At 49.4% G+C, this 26658-nt stretch overlaps 1 protein-coding gene across 2 annotated transcripts in view; it reads right to left on the reverse strand.

Moving 5' to 3' along the window:
* The window catches only part of abcb4 (ATP-binding cassette, sub-family B (MDR/TAP), member 4), a 170776-nt gene that overhangs the window by 64159 nt on the left and 79959 nt on the right, over positions 1-26658 (reverse strand). For both annotated transcript variants that reach the window (XM_038797976.1, XM_038797977.1), the window contains exons 13-17: positions 20079-20282; positions 16395-16565; positions 5901-6062; positions 5577-5741; positions 2171-2311 (exon numbers count right to left, since the gene is read on the reverse strand). In XM_038797976.1, coding sequence (XP_038653904.1) covers positions 2171-2311; positions 5577-5741; positions 5901-6062; positions 16395-16565; positions 20079-20282 — 843 coding nt within the window. The remainder of the gene's footprint in view (positions 1-2170; positions 2312-5576; positions 5742-5900; positions 6063-16394; positions 16566-20078; positions 20283-26658) is intronic.

Here is a 26658-nt window from a genome sequence, read left to right on the forward strand (position 1 = left end):
GTGGATGGCACTGGGACTGCGGCGCAGAGAACCTGGGTTCGAATCCCGGCCCTGGGTCACTGTCCGTGTGGAGTTTGCACATTCTTCCCGTGTCTGCGTGGGTTTCGTCACTACAGCCCAAAGATGTGCAGGTTAGGTGGATTGGCCATGCTAAATTGCTCCTTAATTGGAAAACATATAAAGAAAAAAAAAAACAACAAAAAAATGTGAAGTTTTAACGTGCCTCCTTTGTGTGAAATAGCTGCCCATTCACCTTCTGACCTCAAAGTGAAAATTGATAGGCTAGAGACAGGTCTGGACTAAGATACAGATTTCTAAATCTTTAACCGTGGGCGTGATTTAGCAGCTTCGTTGCGCCTGACTTGGTACGCTCGTAACTCCTCACGAGATTTAATGAAACCTCGCGAGACTGCACGATCTGGATCTCGTGCTCACTGGGCATGATCCAGATCTGCATATTTAAATGAGCCATTAGGCTAATTTAAAAATTAATTTGTGGGATTATCCTGGCGTCCAGGACCTAACAACTGCACCTGGGAGATCTTGCCACGGCGCCGTTTAGTACTGGTTTCCCTAAACATGGATCAGTCATACTTCACCTGGGGAGAGGTCTCCCTGGCCATTCGAGATCACCAGGTGGCCAGGGCCAGGGTAGAGTGGCACCCTGGCACTCCCTCTGGCACCTGGATGTCTTGGCACTGCCAGGGATTGGGAACTGGGTGCTTACCATGTGGAGTAGGGGTGAAGGGGTGTTGCCCGAGGTTGGGCGGGGTAGGAGGATCGGAAACGGGGGGGGGGGGGGGGGGGGGGGGGGGGGAATCAGGGGGGCAGGTATGGTGCCCCAATCTATGAGGAGCCTTTTCTGCTGGGATCACCAGCTGGAAATAAATCAAGTGCGTCGTTAAATAGCGGGGTGTATCTCGGCGGCTGCCCCGCTTCACGCGCCAAAAAACAGATATAGGGAGCAATTGAACGGCCTCTTTGCACCCGGGTTGGTGACATGATAAAACTGAGAGGCTTCTCCCGAGATTTGCGATGCTTGGAACACCTCACAGTATCGCGTGAGATGTCATGATCTGGATCTCACCCTTGATTTGAGAAATCCAGATTAACATATTGCTCATTTAAATATGTTGGTGCCCGATTCACAAATTCACATTAATTCAGGGGAATGAATGTGCATGCCTGGGAGACGTCACCATGGCGCCGTTCAGCACTGGTCCACACAAAAGTGGACCAGGCATAATGGCACCTTTGGGGGTCTCTCAGGCCATCGGTATCCCTGGATAGTAGGACTCTGGGCAGGGTGGCACTGCCAGCCTGTCACCTTGGCACTGCCACCACCACCCTGGCAGTGCTAGGGTTCGGGCACGGAGGTGCCTGCCCTTAAGAAGGGGCTCAAGAGCTCCCGAAGAGGTAGGTTGGGGCAGTGGGAGGCTCCAGAGGCCGTAGTGGGGATTTTGAGGAAGATCAAAAGATCGGAGCAACATTTAAAATTGGCCCCCACACTTCTTCCTGCTGAGCTCATCTGTGTAGGAAATGAGGTAAATGCGGCCTTGATTTTTTTTCCAATTGAGGGGCAATTTAGTCTGGCTAATTCACCTACCCTGCATATCTTTTTGGGTTGTGGGGGTGGGAGCCACGCAGACATGGGGAGAATGCGCAAACGCCAACGGACAGTGACCCGGAGCTGGAATCGAACCTGGGACCTCGGTGCTGCCGAGAGATGGGAAACCCGAGTGAGGTTTATAAAATATTTATGTTTGTGTTTATGCGGATCAATTATTTCAACTGAATAGGTTAGGGACGACCAGTGATCATACTTAGAAGTTGTACATTGGCAGAACTAAATTGGGTGTAAGGCAATTCCCCCTTTCTCAGAGATCAATAGACAGGTTGCTGGTTCATGCAATGAATTGTTGATTCACTCAACAGCTCCATGTAAGGGCTGGAATTATTTCTGGCTTCAGTGTACAAGAGCTGAGTATGCTAGAATATATCTCTGTAGGTTGTTTAATACTTTCTGATCATTGGATGTTTGCCTACTGACTATTAAAGATTATAAGACTGCCATTAATTCTTCTTCCAAGAGAGTATTTTCAAAATGCAGTTTTAGAAAAGATTTTGTTTCATCACATAACCAATATATAAGTGCAAATTTTAAACTTACTGCTATAATTTCTGAAAATATCACGGCAAAGGCAGGCTGCAAGAGACCATTTATAAGAGAACAGAATGTTCCCACAAGCATATAGGGCCATTCAGTCTTGTTCATCCGGAGAATATGCAAAAAGGATATGTTGGGAAGATCCTGAAAAATAGAATGTAATGGTAATATGGAATATACTTGCCAAATCTGTAATCTGAAAATAATGGAACTTCACACTTTTCACCTGTTCAAACCTAAAAAAAGGCTTATGGAAAGAATGTACATGAAACAAAAATAGCGAGTACTGCAAATACTCAGCAGGTTAGGAAGTGGTTGTAGGGAGACAAACACTTAACAGGTGCGACTCAGCCGAAATATTCGACGTGCCATTTTGGGTGAGTTTGTGGGGTGTTTTCCGCCGGCTTTTTGGATGAGATCCAGACCTAGATTTACCCACAGCCGGTCAATACTTTGGGCCTTGGGGAGTTTCTCCCAGTCCAGCCCACACTTAGAAATTATTTCAGCAGTGGGGAGCTTAACTCAATGGTGAGACCAGCTCCTCAGAGATTGGGCCACCATTTTGAAAGGATGCCCTGATTTCTAAGTGAGCTTGAGGATCCCCCAAACCTCACACCCAAGGGCCCCCCCTTTTCAGGCCGCCCACCCCCTTTTTCACTGCTTCCCACTTTCAGGACCCGCTTTCACCCCACCCCCCAACCTTTATGAGACCCCTTCATATCCCCCCTTCACCCTCCCCATACTCTTCGAACAGCCCCCTCACCTCCTTTCATGGGCATGGCCCTCCTCAGACCATGACTCTTGGCAGTGCCAACCAGCAGCTGGGCACCCTGGCACTGCCAGCCTGGGACCCAGAAGTGCCCCTGGTGCCTGGGCAGTGTGCCTAGGTGCCAGTGGAGTGCCAGGTACTGCCCTGGCCTGTCTCCAACCACCCGGTGAGCTCAAATAGCCTCAGAGACCCACGAGCGGCAATCATGACTGGTCGCCTCTTGTAGAGATCAGAACTAATCGGCACCCAGTTGAGTCGTTCCTGGTGCGCCCGAGTACTGGGTGAATGTGGCATCGACATATTTAAATGAGCCACTATCTGGATTATTCCTAGTGAGGGTGTGAACCAGATTGCGCTGGGCGCCACGGATCAGATGACTCGCGATAGGCACGGTGCCCAACACGCAGCCCGATTTGGGCCTCTCCTTGAATTCACCCATTGCAGCTGGCTCTGCGGTGGGCGTAAAACGGTTCCTGAATCACGTCCAAGTTTGCTGATCCTTCATCAGAAGGGTCAGAACATGGGCAGGATTTTAAATGAGCTGATCTTCTTGCAGTGGAGTTCCTAACAGTCAGTGTGGGTTGCGGCTTGGAGTGGAGCAAGATTTGCCATGGCAGTAACATTCACATTCCATTTCCGGATTTTTGACAAATGGCTAATTGTGGGTGTGATGATGACCCACACCAATTAATTGAAAGATTTTATTTTAAGGGACTCAGCAACCTCAAGAATAGCTCCATTACAGAATTGTTAACGAAGCTTCAACAAATCAAAGGATGGAATGTTGGATGCCTCCCCTCCCCCATCATCCACTCTACCCCTGGGTCCCTAATTCCATGGAAGTCTTGCTGTGGGCTTGGAGGACCCACAGCGAAGTATTGATCCCTGTAGAACAATACTTTTCTGTGGGGTAACTGTACAGAAGGGGCATGGGCTTAGGTAAGGTGCTCTTTTGAAGGGTCAGCGCAGACCCATTGGGGCAAATGGCCTACTTTTGCACAGTAGGGATTCTATGAATCAACAAAGAGACATTTTAAGCTCATTTCGTTTTTGCCTTTGAATCTCAAGGACTGGAGCGGTTCAAGAACGCAGCTTACCACCACCTTCTGAAGGACAACTAGGGTTGGGCAAGAAATGCTGACCAAAACAGCTCCCTCCCACAAACTATTGCCTGGTGCTACTGAAAAGGAAACTGGTGCCAAAATGTTCTCATCTCTAAGGAAGACGTGGATCTAGAATGTCTAGATAAAATTCTAATATAAGCTGCCCCCACTGAACGACCTTGTATAGTTTTAAGGATTTGCAAGCAACTTTCACATTCCATTAACGGAGCACAACTCTGGCAGCATTATATGGATTTTGTTTGTGGTCATAGATTTTGGAATATTTTCTATGTACTGAAATGGATAGTATTAGAACGTGCAGTGATTGTTTCAAAGATGAGTATGCTATTATGGTGCAGCACGGTAGCATGGTGGTTAGCATAAATGCTTCACAGCTCCAGGGTCCCAGGTTCGGTTCCCGGCTGGGTCACTGTCTGTGCGGAGTCTGCACGTCCTCCCCGTGTGTGCGTGGGTTTCCTCCGGGCGCTCCGGTTTCCTCCCACAGTCCAAAGATGTGCGGGTTAGGTGGATTGGCCATGCTAAATTGCCCGTAGTGTCCTTAAAAGTAAGGTTAAGGCGGGGGGTTGTTGGGTTACGGGTATAGGGTGGATACGTGGGTTTGAGTAGGGTAATCATTGCTCGGCACAACATCGAGGGCCGAAGGGCCTGTTCTGTGCTGTACCGTTCTATATTCTATGTTCTATGTTCTAAATGAATTTTAAAAAATTATTAATTTCTAAACAAAAATACAAACACAATAAAGATAAGATTTATACGCAACATATAAGATCATGAGAGAACTCATAAAATAATGGGAGGGATTCTCCGCTTGGGGGCTAAATCCCCACGCCTGCCAGAAAGCAGGCGAGAATCACTTCGGACTTTTTCCTCAAAAGTCTGGGGTGATTCTCAGTTTTCCAGGGGGTTAGCAGGACCCCCGGCGTGTGTCCTGCAGCTCTGGCTGTCAGCAGGGCCCTGCTGTACAGACCGCGTGGCCGCGCATGCGCGCAGCGGCCCACCTTGGCCCGGGCGCCGCTGACATTGCGGAGCCACACAGCGGGCCCACGCGGAGGAAGATAGGTCACTCCCAGATCGCGCTGGCCCGTCGTCGAAGCCCCCCGCCCCGGAGTCCGACCCCCCCCCCCCACCCACCCACCATAACGCCCACATCAGCCATGACTCCGAGTTCCCGCCGGGTGGAACCACATTAAAACCACGCCGGCGGAATTCGGTGGGCACTCGGCCCGTCGAGCGCGGAGAATCGCCGGGGGGACCTTTTCCAATGGCCCCCGACCGGCGCTGCGTCGATCGCGCACGCGCGATTGGTGGAGATTCTTCGATCGCCGAAGAATTGCACACAGACTGTGGGAGCCTATTTTGGGTAATTCTCTGCCCCTGCGCCGTGCGCAATTTCGCCGCGGAGGGTCGGAGAATCCCGTCCAGTATTTCGTAAAGTATTATTGATGCACTATTTCAATCCAATATTTAATTAAAGTGAAAAGTATATATTTCATGACTAAACTGAAGTGCTCCGTACCTGTTTAACATCAGTATCCTTTTTATCTGCGCCCATTTCTGTCTTTTTCATGCTAACTCGTGTTGACTGTCTTCGCAGTACCTTTGTGGTTCTAGCGGTCTCAAGTTCAGGTTCATTTTCCCTATTAATCAATTCATCTGCCTCATTGTCTTCATTAGTAAACGTCTGTAAGAACACAAATAAAACTATATTTATATTTTCCGTTTGCTTTGAAACAAATTAAATGTACATGTATGCATTTATTGATCCTTCTTCATAACCTTATCAACTTTAGTCAAAGATTAAAATCAATTTTCAATTAAAAGATAGGCTTATAAAAGGCACCTGTGCAGTGACTAACGCATAATAAATTCCCTTCGCCTCCATCAGTTCTTCATTGGTTCCTATCTCTGCAATGACACCATCCTGCAATCCTGCAATGATGTCTGCATTTTGAACTGTTGACAGACGGTGAGCAATAATTATAGTAGTGCGGCCTTTCCGTACCTTTGAGAAAATACAAAGAGAATGTTTAGGTTGGGCACATATTCCCATTCATGCTTCCACATCAGTGCCTATGTAGTTTACTTAGAGAAGGGAGTATATTCGCTTCTTGAAAACCTTTGCAAGAACTTACCACAACTAGTAGCAAGCTGCCTCTGGGTCAGAAGATAGTAAATTTGAGCCCCACATAAAGAGTGGAGCTGCTAGTGCAGTACAAAATATCTTGACAACACCAGCCCCAATTCCCATTGACTTTAATTTTACCAGGGCTTCTTGATGACGCACAAGGACAAATTAATTGAGGTTAAGGTCTTCCACTTTCACCTCATCTCTCAAATTCAGCCCTTTCGCAGAAACATATATAGAAAGTAGAAGCAGGAGGAGGTCGTTCGGCTCTTTGAGCTTGCTCTGCTTTTCATTATGATCATGGCTGCTCATCAAGTTCAAAACCCTGAACCCATAGAAACAAATATTTTTTAAAATTTTTTTATTGAGTTTTTCTTTTATGACAAGCAAATATAATAAAGTATAATTCAATTGAATCGTTCCATCAATCTTAACAGATGTTGTACAAAATTACACTATTTTACTGTACATATCGGAAGTGTGGTCCAAATTTACATTTGTGTTGCAAGAAAAGAGAACTGCCAGTCTGAAGCGCTGAGTGGTGCTGCCGACCTCCTTCCAAACTGGAGTCTCCGCCGGGCAATCAGGGAGGCAAAGGCCAGGGTGTGGGCCCCTCTCCCCACAGAGAGCTCTGGATGCTCCGATACCTAAAGACCACGGGCGGGATTCTCCGACCCCCCGCCGGGTCGGAGAATTGCCGGGGGTTCGGCGTGAATCCCGCCCCCGCCGTCCTCAAAAATTGGCCCAGCGTGTGTCGCGCCGCCCACCTCGGAGAACGGCAGGGTCCGGTGCGACTCAATGGGCCCCAGGGCTGCCCGAATTCTTCGTCCCGCGATGAGCCGAAGTCCCGCCCGTCTTTTGCCAGTACCGCCGGCGTAAATTGGAGTAGGTCCCTTACCGGCGGGACCTGGTGGCGCGGGGGGTCTGGCTCCGGGAGGTGCTCCCACGGAGGCCTAGCCCGCGATCGAGGCCTACCGATCCACGGACGGGCTTGTACCATGGAGGCACTCTATCCTTCCGCACCGGAGGCTGTACCAGTCCGCCATACCCGGTGTGGAAGCGAAGCCCATGCATGCGCCAACGCGCGCCGGCCGGCGGAGGCCCTTCGCCGCCGATTGGCATGGCGCCAAGCCTCTTTCCCGCAAGATGGCGGGACACAAACCATTCCTGGGCCCCTGAAGGTGCGGAGGGGCGGCCCGACACCCCAGTGGTTCACCCCACTCCGTCCCGCCGGGGTTGGCCGCCCCACTAAGTACGGAAGAATCCCGCCCAATATCTTTTCTCCTTTTTATATAAATTTAGAGTACCCAATTCATTTTTCCAATTAAGAGGCAATTTAGAGTGGCTAATCCACCTACACTGCACATCTTTGGGTTGTGGGGGCGAAACCCACGCAGACACGGGGAGAATGTGCAAACTCCACACGGACAGTGACCCAGAGCCGGGATCGAACCTGGGACCTCAGCGCCATGAGACTGCAGGGCTACCACTGCGCCACCGTGCTGCCCCTAAAGACCACATCTAACGGACATGGCTCCAACTCCACCCCCATCACCTTGGACATGGCCTCCAAGAAAGTGGTCCAGAATCTGCTCTGTTTGGTGCAGGACTAGAACATGTGTGTGTGATTGGGCCAACCCCGTGATACCGCTCACATTTACCCTTCACCTCTGGGAAGAACCCGCTCAGGCGTGTCTGTCAGGTGCGCCCTGTGCACCACCTTTAGTTGCATTAGGCTTAGCCCTGCACATGAGAAGGTGGAGCTTACCCTGTGCAAACCTTTGATCCAGACTCCACCCCCATCTCCAGTTCCTTCTCCCATCTTTCTCGTGTTTTGTCCAATGGGACCTTTACTTCTTCTAACAGTCGTCCTTATATGCTGGCACATTTACCATTCCCCAGTTTGTCCTGAGCTAATAGTCTGTCCAGTAGGGTGTGTCTGGGTATCTGTGGAAACATAGTGGTTTCCTTGCATATGAAGTCCTTTAGCTGCAGGTAGTGGAGTTAATTCCCTTTTGCGAGCTGAAGCTTTTCCGTTAGTTCCTCTAGGGTTGCCATTTTACCGTCCACTTCCAGGTTCTCTCTCTATGCTTTGTAGGTACCGTCTACCCTCACCGGGACAAATCTGTGGTTTCTGCAGATGGGGGTCGCAACAGACATGTCACTAAGTTTGAACTGGTCTCTGAATTGGTTTGAAGTCCTTAGTGTGGTTAACACCACCAGGCTCAGGCTGTGTGGAGATTGCACATTCTCCCCGTGTCTGCGTGGGTCTCACCCCCACAACCCAAAGATGTGCAGGTTAGGTGGATTGACCATGCTAAATTGCACCTTAACTGGAAAAAAAAATAATTGGGTACACTACATGTGATGAATGGTTAATGTGCCTTTAAGATCATGCATGTAATGTCCCTTTAAGACCGGGTTTGGAACCTTGGTGGACTCCGCCTCCGGCTCTACCTCCCAGGGGCCGGATATAAGGTGACGTCCTGAGGGCGGCACTCAGTGAGCACTCATCTCCCTGGCTGGCGAAGTTCTCTGTTTATTAAAGCCTTCGTTTACGGGTACACTCTCTTGTGTCATAATTGAGGATATATCAATTTAATAAACAGATTACGATAGGATGGATAGCGGCCTTAAGCCAGAAAAGATCGACCTGGACGCACGTACACCGGAAGCCAAAGAAATTTTTGAACACTGGCTTCGGAGTTTTGAGGCCTACCTGGACTCCTCGCCAGACCACGTCATCGAGCCCCGCAAGCTGCGCCTATTCCACGCCCGGGTGAGCCACAGAATCTCCAGCCTGATCGAGAAAGCGGCTAACTACAGCACGGCGATCGAGATTCTGAGGAAGCGTTTCGTAAAACCCATCAATGAGGTACATGCACGGCATGTGCTCTCTACTCGCCGGCAGCACTCAGGGAAATCGCTGGACGAGTACTTGGAAAAGCTCACCATGCTCGCTAGAAACTGTAACCACCAAGATGTGACCGCGGAGGGCCACATGAACCTACACATCCGCGACGCCCATGTGTCTGGAATCCGATCGAACTATATTAGGTAGAGACTCCGAGAAAACGGGGCGAAAGATCTGCAAGAAATGTAATGCTCCACCTCCCTGGAGGTGGCCGACCAGAACCTCGGCACATATCCCGCGGACCCTGCGAGCCTCTCTCGGCCTTCCCCAGACTTGGCCACGGCACGGGCCTGCGCCACGTGACGACCCGCCCAGACCGGGCGCACACCATACTTTTTCTGTGGGCAGGGCCAGGATCCACGACCGGCCCGTTCCGTGTCCTGTAGCGACTGCAGAAAGAAGGGGCATTTCGCGAGGGTCTGCCTGACCACACCCAAGGCACAGAAACAAAAAGCCCAACAGGCCTGAAAATCGTGCTTGCAGACCCGCAGGCCCTGCAACGCGGCTGCCGCCTGCTGGACATGCCCCTTTCTGACATGTCATCGGTCTCGTGTGAGTCATAGGGGCGGCCATCTTGGCGGCGGCCATCTTCTAAACCTGACACGTGCGACCAACGGGGGCGGCCATTTTGTGACTTCGAATCGGCAGAAGACTCAGACTACCCACAGCTGGGAGCAATCACCCTCGGCCAGTCGCGGCCAAAGCACCTGCAGAACTCCATGATGCTCGTCCAGATCAACGGGCGCGACACTCTCTGCCTTTTCGACTCCGGGAGCACGGAGAGTTTTGTGCACCCAGAAATGATAAGGTGCTGCTCCCTGCACACCTATCCCGCATCCCAAACCATCGCCCTCGCCTCTGGGTCCCATTTGGTCCAAATCAAGGGGTACTGCATTGCGAATCTCGTGATCCAGGGCACCGAATATGCCCGTTTTAAGCTGTACATCCTCCCTGACCTCTGCGCCCCCCTACTGCTCGGCCTGCATTTCCAATGTAGCCACTGAAGCCTGACCCTGAAGTTCGGCGGACACTTGCCCCCCCCTCACACAGTATGCAGCCTCACAACACTGAAAGTTGCACCCCCCTCACTATTCGCGAACCTCACCCCCAACTGTAAGCCCGTCGCCACCAGGAGCCGGTGGTACAGTGCCCAAGATATGACTTTCATCAAGTCAGAGGTCGAACGTTTACTGAAAGAGGGGGTCATCGAGGCTAGCAACAGCCCCTGGAGGGCACAAGTAGTGGTAGTCTGGTCCGGGGAAAAGAAACGGATGGTCGTGGATTACAGCCAGACCATAAAGATGGTCAACCGGATCACGCAATACCGGGTATTCTTCATGGTCAACCTGAAATCTGCCTACCACCAGCTCCCTATCTGCCTGGAAGACCGCCCCTATGCTGCTTTTGAAGTAGCCGGCCGGCTTTTCCACTTCCTTAGGGTCCCTTTCGGCGTTACTAATGGGGTCTCCGTCTTCCAGAGGGCGATGGACCAAATGGTGGACCAGTACGGCCTGCGGGCTACTTACTCGTACTTGGACAATTTCACCATCTGCGGCCATGATCAGCAGGACCATGACACAAATCTTGAAAAGTTTCTCCAAACTGCCCGGGCCCTCAACCTGACCTACAACAAAGAAAAATGCGTTTTCCACACAACCCGACTAGCCATCCTCAGCTACGTCATCGAAAACGGGGTTCTAGGGCCCGACCCTGACCGCATGCGGCCCCTCAAGGAACTCCCCCTATCCTATAGTCTCAAGGCCCTTAAATGGTGCTTGGGGCTTTTCTCCTATTATGCCCAGTGGGTCCCCAAATATGCGGACAAAGCCCACCCACTCATATAGACCACGATTTTTCCCCTCACGGCTGAGGCCCGGTCGGCCTTCAGCCGTATCAAGGCCGACATTATCAAGGCCGACATTATCAAGGCCGCTATGCATGCGGTGGACGAAACCATCCCTTTTCAGGTCGAAAGCAATGCGTCAGACGTCGCCCTGGCTGCTACCCTCAACCAGGCAGGCAGGCCAGTAGCATTCTTTTCCCAAACCCTCAACGCCTCCGAGATCCGGCACTCTGCAGTTGAGAAGGAGGCGCAAGCTATTGTGAGGCCGTGCGGCACTGGAGGAGGCACTACCTATCCAGTAGGAGGTTCACCTTCGTCACTGACCAATGGTCGGTCACCTTCACGTTCGATAATGCACAGCCGGGCAAGATCAAAACTGACAAGATCTTGAGGTGGAGAATCGAGCTTTCCACCTACACGTACCATAGTAAGTATCGTCTAGGGGAGCTCAACAAGCCCCCAGATGCCCTGTCCCACATCACATGCACCAACGCGCAGGAGGGCCGCTTGTGGGCTATCCACAATGACCTCTGTCAACCGGGGGTCACCCGGTTTGCCCATTTTCTTAAGTCCCGCAACCTACCCTACTCCACAGATGTGGTCAAGGCCATGACTAAGGCTTGCCAGATCTGTGCGGAGTGCAAACCGCACTTCTACCGACCAGGCAAGGCTCGCCTGGTAAAGGCCTCTGGGCCCTTTGAGCGACTAAGCATGGACTTCAAAGGGCCTCTCCCGTCCACCAACCGCAATGCCTATTTTTTAACTGTCATTGACGAGTTCTCCCGCTTCCCATTCGCTGTCCCCTGCCCCGACATGACCTCGGCCACCGTTATAAAAGCACTGCACAGCATCTTCACCCTGTTCGGTTTCCCTGCTTATATCCACAGCGACCGGGGTACATTGTTCATGAGCGATGAGCTGCATCAGTACCTGCTCAGCAAGGGCATCGCCTCGAGCAGAACGACCAGCTACAACCTGCGGGGAAACGGGCAGGTGGAGAGGGAGAACGTGACAGTTTGGAAGGCTGTCCTTCTGGCTCTACGGTCGAGAAGTCACCCAACCACCCGCTGGCAGGAGGTCCTACCCGAGGCACTCCACTCCATCAGGTCGCTCCTCTGCACGGCCACGAATGAGGCCCCTCACAATAGCTTGTTTGCCTTCCCCAGGAAGTCCACCTCCGGGGTCTCGCTTCCACCTTGGCTGACGACTCCGGGACCTGTCCTTCTCCAGAGGCACGTGAGGAGCCATAAGATGGACCTTCTGTTCGAGAGGGTCCAGCTGCTACATGCAAACCCCCAGTACGCCTATGTCGCGCACTCGGACGGACAGCAAAATACGGTTTCCCTGCGGGATCTGGCACCCACTGGTTCCCCTACTGACGATCCCCCCCCTCGCCAATGTTCCCCCCTGCACCCCCACACTGCCTGTCACAAACAACCGCGCCCTCACCCCCCTCGCGCCTCCTCCTCCTTCCTCCATGCCGGCGATGTCACCACCACCCCCAGCTTCCCTCCCTACTCCCCAAACCCCTACCCTGCACCGCACAAAAGCTCCGACCACCGTGCTCCCGGATGTACCCTCATCGAAGACGTCCGTGTCCGCCGCACCACCGCCCGAGCTGAGAAGGTCGACAAAGACGATCAGGCCTCCAAAGAGAATGGACTTGTTATCCAATTTGCTGACATATGCGCATTGAATGTCCTTCCCACTTGCATGACTGTGTGCTCATCGTCCTGTTCAGAACCCGTTCCTTGTCTTGAAACCTGTGATGTTTTGCAATCATTTCCCGTGGTGGTTCTCCTGACTTTGGCTTTTGTCCGAGTGACCTGTGGACCCAGTCCACTTCTGGGGGCTTGACAAAGCCCTCCTCCCCAACCAGTTTCCTCAGCATCGTTGAGACAAATTCCGACGGGCTCTTACACTCCGTGCTTCCCATTAGTCCAATGATCCACAGGCTCTGCTGGCGAGACCTGTTTTCTTGGTCATCCACCTCCCCTTTCGTGTCTTCTGGGCCGACCCCAGTCTTGCTGCCTTGCTTTAAGTGAGGCAATCCACTCATCATGGTCGGGGGCTGCCTTCTCCAGGTCCTGCCTCTTGGGCCTCCAGTCTCCACTCTGTTCTGTCTATTGCTCCCTTTATGGGGGCCAGCGCAGTCTCTTTGCCGACTTCATTTCCATCATGAGGTCTTCTTTTGCTGTTTCTTTGTGTTTCAGTAGATCAGCAGAGATGAACTCTATCAGCTTCTCTGTGATCGTTTGGACTGGAGTTGGAAATCCTGTTGGGTTTGTCATGATCGTTTCTGGGGCATCACATGGGTACCTCCGTTCTGGGACTGCCGTTTTTCTTTCTCTGCTTTTTCTAGCCTTTCGATTTGGGCTGCAGGCTCGCCGGTATCAGCCAGTTGAGTGGCAGGTGGGGGTTAAGTTGGGGTGAACCTTTTGGTGCCAGTTTGACGGGTTAGCAAGATCTAACAGGCTTCTAGGAGAGAGCCACGTTTCGTGCGACCACTCAGTTCATGGCCGCCGCTGAAAGTCCCCCATACATACACTTTATCCAAGTTTGGACCAAGACTGTATTGAGATCTGAAGCTGGATGGCCCTGAAGGAACCATAACGGAGTGCCAGTGATAGGCTATATTACTGAGTAAGTGTTGTTTGATATCGCTATGAACAACAGCTTCCATGGGGTGGAATTTTCTCCTTTTTGCACAGGGTGCTGGCTGAGGCGAGAAACCGGCATGCAGCTCACCAGCCATACAGCCGGCTTTACTCACCACATTGTGCAGCACTCTGTGCAAAATAAAATTGAAGACTGACCTATGCTGTCAGGGCAGGGCTTTAAAAAGCCAAGGGCACCCGATCTCCGAATTAAAAACACACAGGAGGCTCCCTCTCCATGTCCATGGGAACCACCTCCCTCCACCCACAACTCAATGTACATGTGCAATCCCACCTCCCCATGCCCATGGGCAGCCCATCACACACACCCCTCTCCAAGGGCTCACCCACTACTAAGGTAATGGGGAACCCATTGGTGTGCCCCACATTAGGGTTAGTCCTTCTCACCCTGGGGGCTATACTTATCTGTGTGCCCACAGTGGGTTCCCTCCGCCTGCTTCCCGTTTCTACAAACCAGTTGTAAAATGTACCAATGTGACATCATGTCAGCAAAGAGGGAGATCCCAGTGGGGGGAACATATCACAGGGAAATCCTTTAATGGCATTATCATTTACTTAAATGGTGTTCCTGGCCTTTCTATGTGAGAAATCTAGTTTTCTGAGATTTGCATTTTCTGACTCTCACGGAGTTTTGCTTCAACATTGCCTGGCGAACACGAGTGCAAATCCCTGGCCCATGTTTTTACCAATGATGGAAAGTTACCTGATGGCAATTCATTGGCCAGGTTGGATTTGTCTTGATTTTCGTGGATAGGACATACTTGGAGAATTTTGCACATTATCAGGTAAATTCCTACATTGCAGCTATATTGAAAAAGCTTGGCTAGGGATGCGGCTAGTTCTGGATCCTAAGTCTTCAGTCTACCACTGTATGTCATCAAGAACCATAGCTTTTGTTGTATCTCGCACAGTTCAGCCATTTCTTGATATCAAGTGCAGTGAATCAAACTGACTGAGGTTTGGCATCTGTGTTGTAGGGTCCCTCAAAAGGAGGCTGAAATGTTACATCCACTTTGCACTTCAGGCTAAAAAAAGTTGCAAATGTTTCAGCCTTATCTCCTGCACTGACATGGTCATTGAGGATAGGGATGTTTGTGGAGCTTCCTCCTCTGGCAGGTGAATTGTCCACCATCATTCATGGTGGGGTGTGACAGGGCTGCATAGTTTTGATTTGATCCCTTGGTTGTGGGACTGCTCAGCTCTGATTATTGTATGCTGCTTCTGGTGTTTAGTATGCATCTCGTCCTATGATGGAGGCTCCTCATTGTTAGATATACCTGGTGCAGGCCCTTGCATGCCATCCTGCATTATAGAAACAGGGTTGATACCCAGGGAATTATAGATATAACTGCCCATGAAGAGTATCACAGTGGCACAGTGATTGGCGCTGCTGCCTCACAGCGCCAGGTACCCAGGTTCAATTCCAGCCTTGGGTGACTGTGGAGTTTTCACATTCTCCCCGTGTCTGCACATCTTTGGACTGTGGGAGGAAAATGGAGCACCCAGAGGAAACGCACGGGGAGAACGTACAAACTCCACACAGACAGTCACCCAAAGGCGGAATTGAACCCAAGTCCATGGCGCTGCAAGGCTAACCACTGGGCCACCATGCCGCCTTCCAGCATATTAAGTCATTACATCAATGCCAGTCTGTCATCGAACAATCTCATTTTATATTTATTATGCAAAGTTTTCAGAAACATTTTGAGTTATTCAATACAAATCTTTCCATAAATCACTTTAAATACCACTTCCTGAAACATGTCAATGAGGCTGCCAGGCAAAATCTCCCCTTCCTTAGCATAATTGGCTTCTATTTAACAAGGTTGTTTCATACTCGGGGGCCGGGATTCTCGAAGCCTCTGCGCCAAAATCGCATTTGGCGCGGGGGTGGAGAATTGGGTCTCAGACCTGTGATCGGTCCGATGCCGGGATGCGATTCTCCGCGGACCGGAGAATCACTGCCAGCGGCGCTCGCGTGTTCGATGCGGCGCCGGTCGGGGGCCGTTGAAAGAGGCCCCCGCGGCGATTCTCCACGGTCAACTGGCGAGTTTCACCCGGTGGGAGCTCGGACTTACGGCCGCGCTGGCCGTCCTGGTGGAGGGCGGAGGGGGGTGATCAGACTCCAAGGGGGGCCTCCACGATGGCCAGGCCCGCGATCGGGGGTACCGATCGGAGGGCGCACGCGATCCTCTTCTGTGCCGGCCCGCTGTGTGGCTCCGCCATGTTGCGCAGACCCACGGCCGGGAGTGCAGGGCCTCGTATCGCCAACAGGAGCTGCAGGGTGCACGCTGGGGCCCTGCTATCCCTCTTGAAATCGGAGAATCACTCTGGACTTTTTGAAAAAAGTCTGGAGTGATTCGCGCCCGTTTTCTGGCGAGCATGGGGACATAGCCACATTTTTGGAGAATCCTGGCTGGGTCTGCAAAATTGCACCCTAAAATTATTTGGTTTCTTGTGTGTTGAGCCAGTGACTTGGTTCACTTGCCAAATCCTGTCACAAAAATCTCTGTATCACCCCCAGTGGTTGGTCCAGAGAAATGTTCTTTTTTGCTATTTTCAGTCAAAATGTGAATCACTACATGCTATTTTGCTACAAATAATGTATTGAGAAAGTCCCGGTCCTCATTATTCTTGAACCATTATCTGAAGAATGTTTTATCACCAAATCCTTAAGTTTGGCAAGGTTTTTCAGATAATATATAAAACCTCCCAATTGCAGCAACATCACTAGCTTAACATAGATGATCGCACTAGATAAAAACAATCATTACCTTATCAAGAGCAGCTTGAACAGTAGCTTCACTCTCAGCATCTAATGCAGACGTAGCTTCATCCAGCAGCAGAATCTTGGGATTGCGTACCAGAGCACGTGCAATGGCAACTCTTTGCTTCTGACCTCCGCTAAGTTGCGTGCCTCTTTCACCCACTAATGTTTCAAATTTCTACAGAAAATAATCAGTGATGTTAGGGAAAATAATATAATATGGTTTTCTTAAAAGAGAATATAACCAATACTTGCGCACTTGGAGTAAAAGACACTAATAGTTACGTGCTTACATCAACAGTTAACCTGAAACTTACATCCGAACATAACACCCTGTGAACCACCTGGAACCAAAGACATCCGTTTTATCCAAACCTATCTGCAGACAACACTGGAATCTAAGCAATGTTCTGTGTATGTGCCTTTCAGTGTATAAATATACTGTAAATTTATGGCCTGGTAGAGTGCTGCTTTAGAGGTCCCTTTAAGGTCGTGCTCTCCGCCCAGAACGTTGGCAGAATAAACGATACCTGAGGCTCCTGTGATCAATTCGTGCAAACATCATCACAATCGTGACATGTTAAAGATGCTTATTTAAAAAATAATTCAAATAAATGAGCCACTTTTACTAATGGCTGGATGCCACCATCATTCATAGACAGCAGGAAAATATCTCGCCCACAATGTGCATATTGGTCTCCTGAAAGGTAATGTAGCAAATGCAAAATGGGTGAGGTAACAGCCTTTTGTCCTCCCACCTACATGGAGAGAGAGCAGGGATTATTCTTGCATCAGGTAAGGAAGGTAAAGCAAGAAAACAAGCGATAGATCGGGAGCAAAAGAATCATTTTGAGGAATTCTTATTCAGTTGAAAGATCGAACCAGCCCTGAATGATTTTCTTAGTTTTATAATGAGGCTTTAAAATTAAAGGATAACAGATCAGGGGCTGAATTTCCATCTGGTGATGAAGGCAAGAATGGGTCTGGGTCACCGTTGTAACCCCCCCCACCCCCCCACCACCACCACCACCCTATTTTCATGTGCAATGTGTGTTTTGGAAGCCCTAAAAAATACACTGGAGTGTCTGAGGAAGCCTACCGAGGAGTCAGGAATATTTTGAAAGGCAAGTGTTAACTGTTTTGACAACTTTAAATGTCACTTTGCTGCACTGTAATGTAGATGTGATGCAGGGATTCATCACGGAACTCTGATTTGAAAAGTATCTTTGGTCATTGTCATAATAGCCACTCATGTATATAATGAGATGCAGATAGGCAGTGATTAACACACAGGATGACCAATGAACACAGAACAACCAATCACCAGACAAGGCACCACCACTATAAAGCCCACAGGGCATCAAGACTCCCGCTCTTTTCGGGATCTAGACACTGAGACAGTCGGAGTGCACAAGTTAGTGGGCACTATTGCCATGTGGTAGCTAGTAAGTCTGGTCGAGCCAGTAAGAAGTCATCAGTAGGATTAGTAGAGTGTCAACCCATAGCTGAACATGTACAGCAGTTCATAGTTAAATAAAACAGTGCTGGATCATCTCCGGTGTTTGTTTCTAGCTTCCCTGCATCCAGTTGCAGTCGACGTCGAACCAACCTGCCAAACACATCAGTCATTACAGTCACCAGCATTGTTTAAGTGTTAAAATGCATTAGAATACTTTTCTCACATGGAATCATCCTCTGAGGCATTTGAAACTGAAGAATACTGCCTGGGAACAACATTGTAGTGATCTGAAGAGATTTAAAAACCCAGAGCCCATTTAATGAAAAAATAGGTCAGTTACTTTCACTTCAAGAGGAAAGACAGCCTTCTGGACTGCTTCAGTTGGTAGGATATCAAGTATAGTTTAAAAAGAAATGCCATCTGTCTTTTTCACTTTCAATAAACTCCACTGAGTACATTTCCAAGGATTTATTATTATCGCTTAGCATATTATGAACTCTTGGTTGGTTTTTAAAAGCTCCAGAACCACTTATCTCAGCAGGGAGACACGCTTACATTTTGATTGACAACTTTAAGAGATTACTAAAGGCTTACCTCTATTTGATATGGTGAGTGAAAAATCATTTGTTTGTTTTTACAACAGATTGTCCGGTCTAGGGGATTTATTTTTTAATGTTTTTTTGTGAAATAGAGCGTTTTTCAGTATCAAGTACAGAAGGACAGTTCTATTAGATTCATAGAATCCCTACAGTGTAGAAGGAGGCTATTCAGCTCATCAAGTCTGCACCGACCCTTCAAACAAGTACTCTACATAAGCCTAATCCACTGCCCCATCCCCATTATTCCACCTAACCGTTGGATACTAAGGGGTAATTTAGCTTGGCCAAAACACCTAACCTGCACATTTTTGGACTGTGGGAGGAAATCAAAGCAGCAGAGGAAACCCACGCAGACATGTGGAGAATGTGCAAACTCCACACAGTCAGCCGAGGTCGGAATCGAACCCGGGTCCTTGGCCCTGTGAGGCAGCAGTACTAACCATTGTGCCACCATGATGTCCTTTGGATTGTTGGAAGTGTTTGTTTAATGTCCATTTAATGTCCAATTTAAAGGATTCTTGAGGTCTTCCCTTAGTGATTTTGTTGAGTGGCTACAGGGGACACATGGGAGGCATGGAAGGGACATAGAGTATGAGAGAGCATGGAGGGTGCATGTGAGGTATGAGCGAGTACGGAGGGTGCATAGGGTATGAGGCAGAATTGTTAGTATGAGGGAACATTGAGAGGATAAGGCAGCATGGGGAGGATATGAAGTGGCATAGAGGGGTATGTGTCACTTTGGAGAATGCATGAGGTGGCTTGGAGGATGTGAAAGGGGCATGGGATCAGATGGGGAGTGAGGAGTGTGGTTTAGAGAAATGACAGAGGGAGTGGGTTTCAGATATTCTCAGCATACTGACATCACTTTCAGGTGTGGCATCTAACACAGAAGAGCAGTAAGAAAAATTAGCAATTTCTTTAAAAGGTCTGTTGGATCTGTAATCGTTTTAAAGAATGTTTGAAAGGACTTTTCAAAGTTTACATCAGTTGAAAAGGGATCAGTTATAATTTGCTTGCATAATAAGAAATACTGTCCATGTGGCCTGATGAGCCTTGACCTGGAAGCAGTACCAACTGGATGGGAAAGGTCATGTGGCAGGCAGACACAAAGGAGAGCTGCTGACACAAAGGACAGCTCCAAGCAGAGGAGTTGAGGGGTAAAGGCACAGATGCAGACACAAAGCAAAAGCAAACAGTGACAAAATTAAACACTTCTTGTAAGAAGATCACTCTCAGGAAGAGATTAGATTTTTTTTTTGTTTGGCATAAACAAGACAGGAGCTCTTGCTGATAGTGCAGGAGCTGGCTAAAAAAGATCAAAAACCTGGAAAGCTGCACGATTAGCTTAAAGATGCGAAAGAGCTTTTCCAAAAGTGACCAAACCACAAACCCTGGTATTATTGGTTGGTCAGTTAAAAAGAAGCTCCAGAAGTCGACCCAAAGATTGGCAAAGAAAAAGGATATAAAGATGTTATAGCTCTAAAATAAAAATGAAAGACAAAACGTCTCCTTGGGAAATTGAGTCTCACAGGGGAATTGAGACAAGCTTATCACAGCAGCAATCACGCTTGAAAAATCAAATAATCCATGAAGTAAATCTATTAGTTCAATAGCAAAAAAGGTCAGTGCTTACATCTGGCAATTTCATAATGAAATCATAGGCATTAGCTTCCTTGGCAGCTTCTTCAATCTCAGTCATGGTGACATCTTCACGACCATAGCGAATGTTTTCAATTATTGTGGTAGCAAAGAGGATGGGTTCCTGACTCACGACCCCAATCATTTCTCTGAGATACCTAACATTTAAAGTTCGGATATCCTGTCCATCAAGAAGAATCTGTTGAAAAAAATATACACTTAAGCCTATAAAAATCACAAATTTTAATGTACTGTGATGTGAAACCATTGGCATAAAAAGCTGTGTGAACTTCAGAGGAAAGCAAATTTATCAATAAGACACACAACATTTCTGATTAGTCAAAAGTGTGAAGAGGACTTCCGGTGGCGGCTATGAAGGAATAAGTCACACATTTGGTGGCTCCCGCCCGGGTCGATATTTTGAACCTTTTCCTCCGACTTGAATTGTAAAACTGATGACAGAGGCAATTGTGAACTGAATTCCCACATCAGTGCATGGAGAGAAGGACTAGAAGTGCTCGTAAAGGCAGAAACAGAAAGACAGAGGCTTGGGCTGAAGCTGCAGTAGGAGACAGCATGGCGGAGGACTGGACCTCTGGTTTGTCGACCCAGCGGTCAATGGAGCAGCTGATGCAAGTTATTCAGGAAGGCTTTGCTAAGCAGAAACGGGACTGCTTGGACCCGATAAGTAGATTAGAGGCTGGAGCTTAGATTGGACGCCCAAGATCGGGTGATCCAGAAGGTGGAGAAGGCGCTGGCTGAGCAGGAGGAACATCAAACTGCGGTGGTTGGAGGTGGGGATGCTGAGAGATCAGCAGATGAAGCTCCTGGAGTAGGTGGAACTCCTAGAGAATAGGTCCCGCCAGCAGAACATGAGAATCATTGGGCTCCTGGAGGGTTCCGACGGAGCGGATGCTGGGGCATACATCGCAGACGTGTTTGAGAAGCTGCTGATGGATGTGGCATTCTCCTGGCCCTTGGAGGAGGACAGGGTTCACGGAGCACTAGCAAGGAAGCCGCGAATGGGAGAACCCTGAGGGCAATGGTGGTGAGATTCCACAGGTACCCGAATGAGGAGCGCATTCTACAGTGGGCCAAGCAGACATGGAGCTGTAATGGAACAACACTATCCTGCAAGTTTACCAGGACCTGCATGTGGAGGTGGCCAGGAGAAGAGCAGGCTTCAACCAGATTAGGTCAATCCTTTTTAAGAAAAAGGTGCAGTTCGGACTGTTGTATCCGGCCTGTCTCTGGGTCCCGCATGAGGAACAGCACTTTTATTTCCAGTCACCTGAGGATGCGCTGGACTTCGCAAAAAGGAAACGGCTGGTGGCGGAATGTGAACTTTTGAATTTTGCTGCAACATTCATGTTTTTCTGTTCTTTTAAAAAAAGTTTCTCGTTTTTCATTTTGTGGAAGCTGTTTGTAATGCCTTTTCATTGATTTGGGACCAGCGGTAGAGCTGAGTGAATTAAGATTTTCATTTGCACTGTTGGGGGAATGGAGGTGTGCTTGTTTAGATCTTGGTGTTTTTCTGTTGGGCAATTGTGTGGGGATTGTTTGATATTGGAGTATGTTTATATGAGCGGGGGGGGGGGGGGAGGAAACAATAGGTGGGAGACTAGTGCCAGGGATGGGGGCCGCCAAGCTAGCTGGGCAGGCTAGCTCGTGGAAGTTCAGTGGGGGGTGTGCATATGTTTGGTTTATTAAAGGGGTTGGGTGGGGGAAGGGGTGCAACTGTTACTGGGGGGGAGGGGGGTAAATGTTCTGCTGACGAGGGAAGGACTTAGGCTAAGGGACAGAGAGGAGGTTGGGGCGGAGGCTGCCTGGTTGGGGGGGGGAACCAGTGGAGGCGCGAAGCATGGGCTGGAGGCGGGCTGAAAAAGGGGATGGCTGATCGGCAAAGGGGGGGGGAGGGCAATGAGCCCCCAACTAGGCTGATCACCTGGAATGTTCAAGGGTTAAATGGGCCGGTCAAGAGGGCACGTCTGTTCACGCATCTTAGGGGACTGAAGGCGGACGTGGTAATGTTGCAGGAGACGCACCTTAGAGTAACTAACCAGATTAGATTGAGGAAAGTCTGGGTCAGTCAGGTCGTTCACTCGGGACTGGATTCAAAGACTGGAGGAGTCGCGATCCTGATCAATAAGCGGGTGGTGTTTGAGGCAGGTAGAATAGTCTTGGATGTGGGAGGCCGGTACATTATGGTCAGTGGGAAACTGGAGGAGGTCAGAACCCCCTACGGGGCCGTGGGGGGGGGGGGGGGGGGGGGGGGGGGGGGGGGACCCAGTGGAGTTCTATGAAACGTTCTCTGGGATATTGGGGCCGGTGTTGATGAGGATGTTCAATGAGGCAAGGGAAAGAGGGGTGCTGCCCCAAACAATGTCACAAGCCACGATTTTGCTGATTCTGAAGCAGGACAAGAACCCGAAGCTGTGTGGGTCTTGCAGGACGATATCCCTGTTGACTGTGGATGTCAAACTGCTGGCCAAAACTTTGTCCTCCAGGATTGAGGATTGTGTTCCGGACGTTATTGAGAAAGACCAGACAGGGTTTGTGAAGGGTAGACAGTTAGCGGCCAATGTAAGACGGTTGTTAAATGTGATCATGATGCCCCCGGAAGGTAGGGAGGTGGAGGTAGTGATTGCAATAGATGCAGAAAAGGTTTTTGATCGGGTAGAATGGGATTATCTGTGGGAGGTACTGGGACGGTTTGGATTTGGGCGGGGCATTATTGACTGGGTCAGGTTGCTGTATCAGGCTCCTGTGGCAAGTGTACGGATGAATAAGACAACATCGGACTATTTTAGACTGCACCGAGGGACGAGACAGACTCTCCCTACTGTTGTTCGCGCTAGCTATAGAGCCATTGGCAATTGCTCTGAGAGCCTCAATGGGCTGGATTGGGGGGGGGGGGGGGGGGGGGGGGGGGGGGGGTGGAGCACAGAGTCTCGCTCTATGCAGACAATCTACTTCTGTATGTATCGGACCCAATAGAGGGGATGGAAGAAATCGTGAGGATTGTAGGGGAATTTAGCCGGTTTTCGGGGTATAAGCTAAATATGAGGAAAGTGAGATGTTTGCGGTCCAGGCGAGGAGACAGGAGAGGCATTGGGGAAGCTGCCGTTTAGATTAGTCGGGGGAAGCTTTAGGTACCTAGGCATCCAAGTGGTGCGGGAATGGGACCTGCTGCATAAATTAATTCTGGCCTGGCTAGTAGACCAAATGAAGGATGACTTCCGGAGATGGGACGCGCTTCCGTTGTCACTGGCTGGGAGGGTGCAGACGGTGAAGACGACGGTCCTCCCGAGAGTCCTGTTCGTGTTTCAATGTCGCTCCATCTTTATTCCGCGGCCCTTTTTAAAACAGGTCAACAAAGTGATCACTGGCTTTGTTTGGGCGGACAAGACCCGGCGAGTATAATGCTTGAGTGGATTCGGGGAGAGGGCGGGCTGGCGCTGCCAAATGTTAGTAACTATTACTGGGTGGCGAATATAGCCATGATCAGGAAGAGGGTGGTGGGGGAGGTGGCGGCATGGAAGCATATGGAGGCGGTTTCATGCAAGGGCACCAGTTTGGGGGTGTTGGTAACTGCGTCTCTGCCGTTCCCACCGGCACAGTACTCCACCAGCCCCATGGTGGTGGCGGCCCTGAGAGTCTGGGGGCAATGGAGGAGACATGTGGGAGCAGAGGGAGCATCGGCCTGGTCCCCAATCTGTAATAATCACTGGTTTGCCCCGGGAAGGGATGGGGGATTCCGGATATAGCGGAGAGCAGGGATTGAGAGGATGGGGGATATATTTATAGAGGGGAGCTTTCCGAGTTTGAGGGCGCTGGAGGAGAAGTTTGGGTTGGCAAGGAGAAATGAATTCAGGTATCTGCAGGTGCGGGACTTCCTACGTAAACAGGTGTCAACCTTCCCACTCCTACCGCTAAGGGGGATTCAGGACAGAGTAGTTTCCTGAGAGTGGGTAGGAGAAGGGAGCATCTCTGACATTTACAAGGAACTTATGGGGTCAGAGGAGACGCAGACTGAGGAGCTGAAGCGCAAGTGGGAGGAGGAGCTGGGAGAATAGATAAAGGATGGTCAATGGACGGACGCATTGAGTAGAGTCAACTTGTCCGCAACATGTGCCAGGCTCAGCCTGATACAATTTAAGGTCGTTCATTGGGCTCACATGACAAGTGGCCTGGATGAGCAGATTCTTTGGGATGGAAGACAGGTGTGCAAAATGTGCGGGAGGACCAGCGAACCATGTCTACATGCTCTGGACATATCTGAAGCTTAGGGGATTTTGGCAGGGGTTTGCAGATGTCATGTCCACGGTGTTAAAAACAAGGGTGGCACTGAGTCCAGAGGTGGCGATTTTCAGGGTGTCGGAAGACCCGGGAATCCAGAAGGAGAAAGAGGTTCTGGCCTTTGCTTCCCTGGTAGCCCGGAGATGGATACTATTAGCTTGGAGGGACTCAAAGCCCCTGTAGTCAGAGACCTGGCTATCGGACATGGCTAGCTTTCTCTGTCTCGAGAAAATCAAGTTCGCCTTGAGAGGGTCACTGTTAGGATTCGCCCGGAGGTGGCATCCATTTGTCGACTTCTTTGTGGAAAATTAATCGTCAGCAGAAGGGGGGGGGGGGGGGGGGGTGGGGGGGGGGGGGGGGGGGGGGGGGTTAATTTAGCTTAGAGTAGGGGGTTAATAAAGGTGGGACCTGTAAAGGAGGGAGACGGCTTTTGCACTATGTTTATAGTTTCATGTACATTGTTTATTTTGTTGTTGTTATAATACCAAAATACCTCAATAAAATGTTTATTAAAAAAAAAGTGTGAAGAGATAGGAAATAAAAATAATCAGGATTACTGGTTATGCATGTCAAGACAACAAATAATGCCCTTATAAACCTCAAACAAACCTTACCCAAGCCATAATATAAAGATAGATAGATGGTGAGTTTGCATTGGTTCAGGTACTTTTTCCCAGTACTGTTAGATCAAGTGATAAATTTCCAGCTGTGACCTATACCCCATAATGTGGGGAATTTTAAGCCCCTCCAACAAGCAAATGGGAAGGCAGTTAAATTGGAGACTTAGTCCCTCATTCCCCACCAATTCCAAATTGACAGTACACAGTCAACAACTAACACCTTCAAACACAAATCCATATTAAATCTATTTTTTTGCCTTCAGTACTTCCAATGACATGGGTGGCTGCATTACTGCAGTTTCCAGCTTTGGCATTGTGCTGATGAATCTACACTGTTTACTCTCTAAAACGTTATTGCCCTTTCTGCAAATGCAGCATCCAAAATCTCTGACAATATTCTAACCAATACTATGTGTATGTTTATCTTTGTTTCTTTACACTTATGCGCTCAGACCATATTTACAAACTAAAGAAGCTTTTTCAAACAATTTGCAGTTTCAGAAATGTCCATATTCTTCCAAACACGAATATGGGAGGGGGGGGGGGGGATCTTCAGTAACTAAAGTGAAAACACAAAAAAAGCACAATATGCTGAAAGAGAAATTTATAATTCAAAATACCTTCAAAATAATATGTTCTCTGACTCCTGCAGAAACTGTGACAGTTAATTCCAGGCACCCACTTTGGAAAGAAGCTTTTCATAAAATCTATTATATATTTTTCTGGTTATTTTAAGTGTCAGTCGTTCTGTTGCTAACTCACTGACGTGGAAGCAGTTAATCATGGTGCAATCTATCAGATCTCTTTACGACTTGTATACATCCAAGCAGCCATGGTTTAACCTTTCAGCTTCAGTGAAAGAAGCCCGAACTACAAGCAATTTTTCCATTGTTTTTCTATTCTTCCGACAATGGGGCCTCAATTTTGTAACAGATGGAAACAGGTTTTGTAGAAGATCAACATTATTTCCTTTTTTATTTTATGGACATGATTCTGTCAAATTAAATCTAAGTACAGTCCACAATGGAAAAAACAGTGTGTTCCCCGCTGGTACTTGCAGCGCTGTGGAGGCGGGATTCAACTTCACTTTGAAACTTTTGTGGAGGGGGTGAGGTTTGTGCTGGCCTTGAGAGAGCCCAGGCCTAAACTCGCTGACGGGTCCCGCTCCTCCTCAGAAATCGGGGTGCCCCAATCTCAGAATAAGACTGCAGCACCCCCGCCTCCTTCAAATTGCTGGCAAATCCACACACACACCAAATCGCTGCCAAGCAAACACCCCCTAGCAAATCATTGGCAAGCCCCCACCCACCAAGTGACTGCCAATTAGTTGTGGGCTTGCCAAATGCCACCCCCATCTCCTCAGTCACTCAGTCCCCCATCAGGGCGCTTTTCAACCTCCCATCCAGGCCTTCCCTTCAGACACCCCCCTCAGTTCCATAAACCAAGTCCTCCCCCCTTTAGGCCTCCTCTTCCCTTCAGGTCCCCCCTCTCAGTTACCTCTTTGGACCCTTCCCTTGAAAATGCCAACCTGGTTCTGTTGACTCCAAGAGGCGGGGGGGTTGGGAGGTGGGGGGGGGGGTGGCAAGGGAGTGAGTGCCTTCTCTACACTTGCCTCCAGGTTGGAAGGGGGATCCTTCAGGGAAGGTGGTAGTCAGG

The sequence above is a fragment of the Scyliorhinus canicula genome, chromosome 5 (assembly GCF_902713615.1).
Source record: "Scyliorhinus canicula chromosome 5, sScyCan1.1, whole genome shotgun sequence".
Taxonomy (NCBI): Eukaryota; Metazoa; Chordata; class Chondrichthyes; order Carcharhiniformes; family Scyliorhinidae; genus Scyliorhinus; species Scyliorhinus canicula.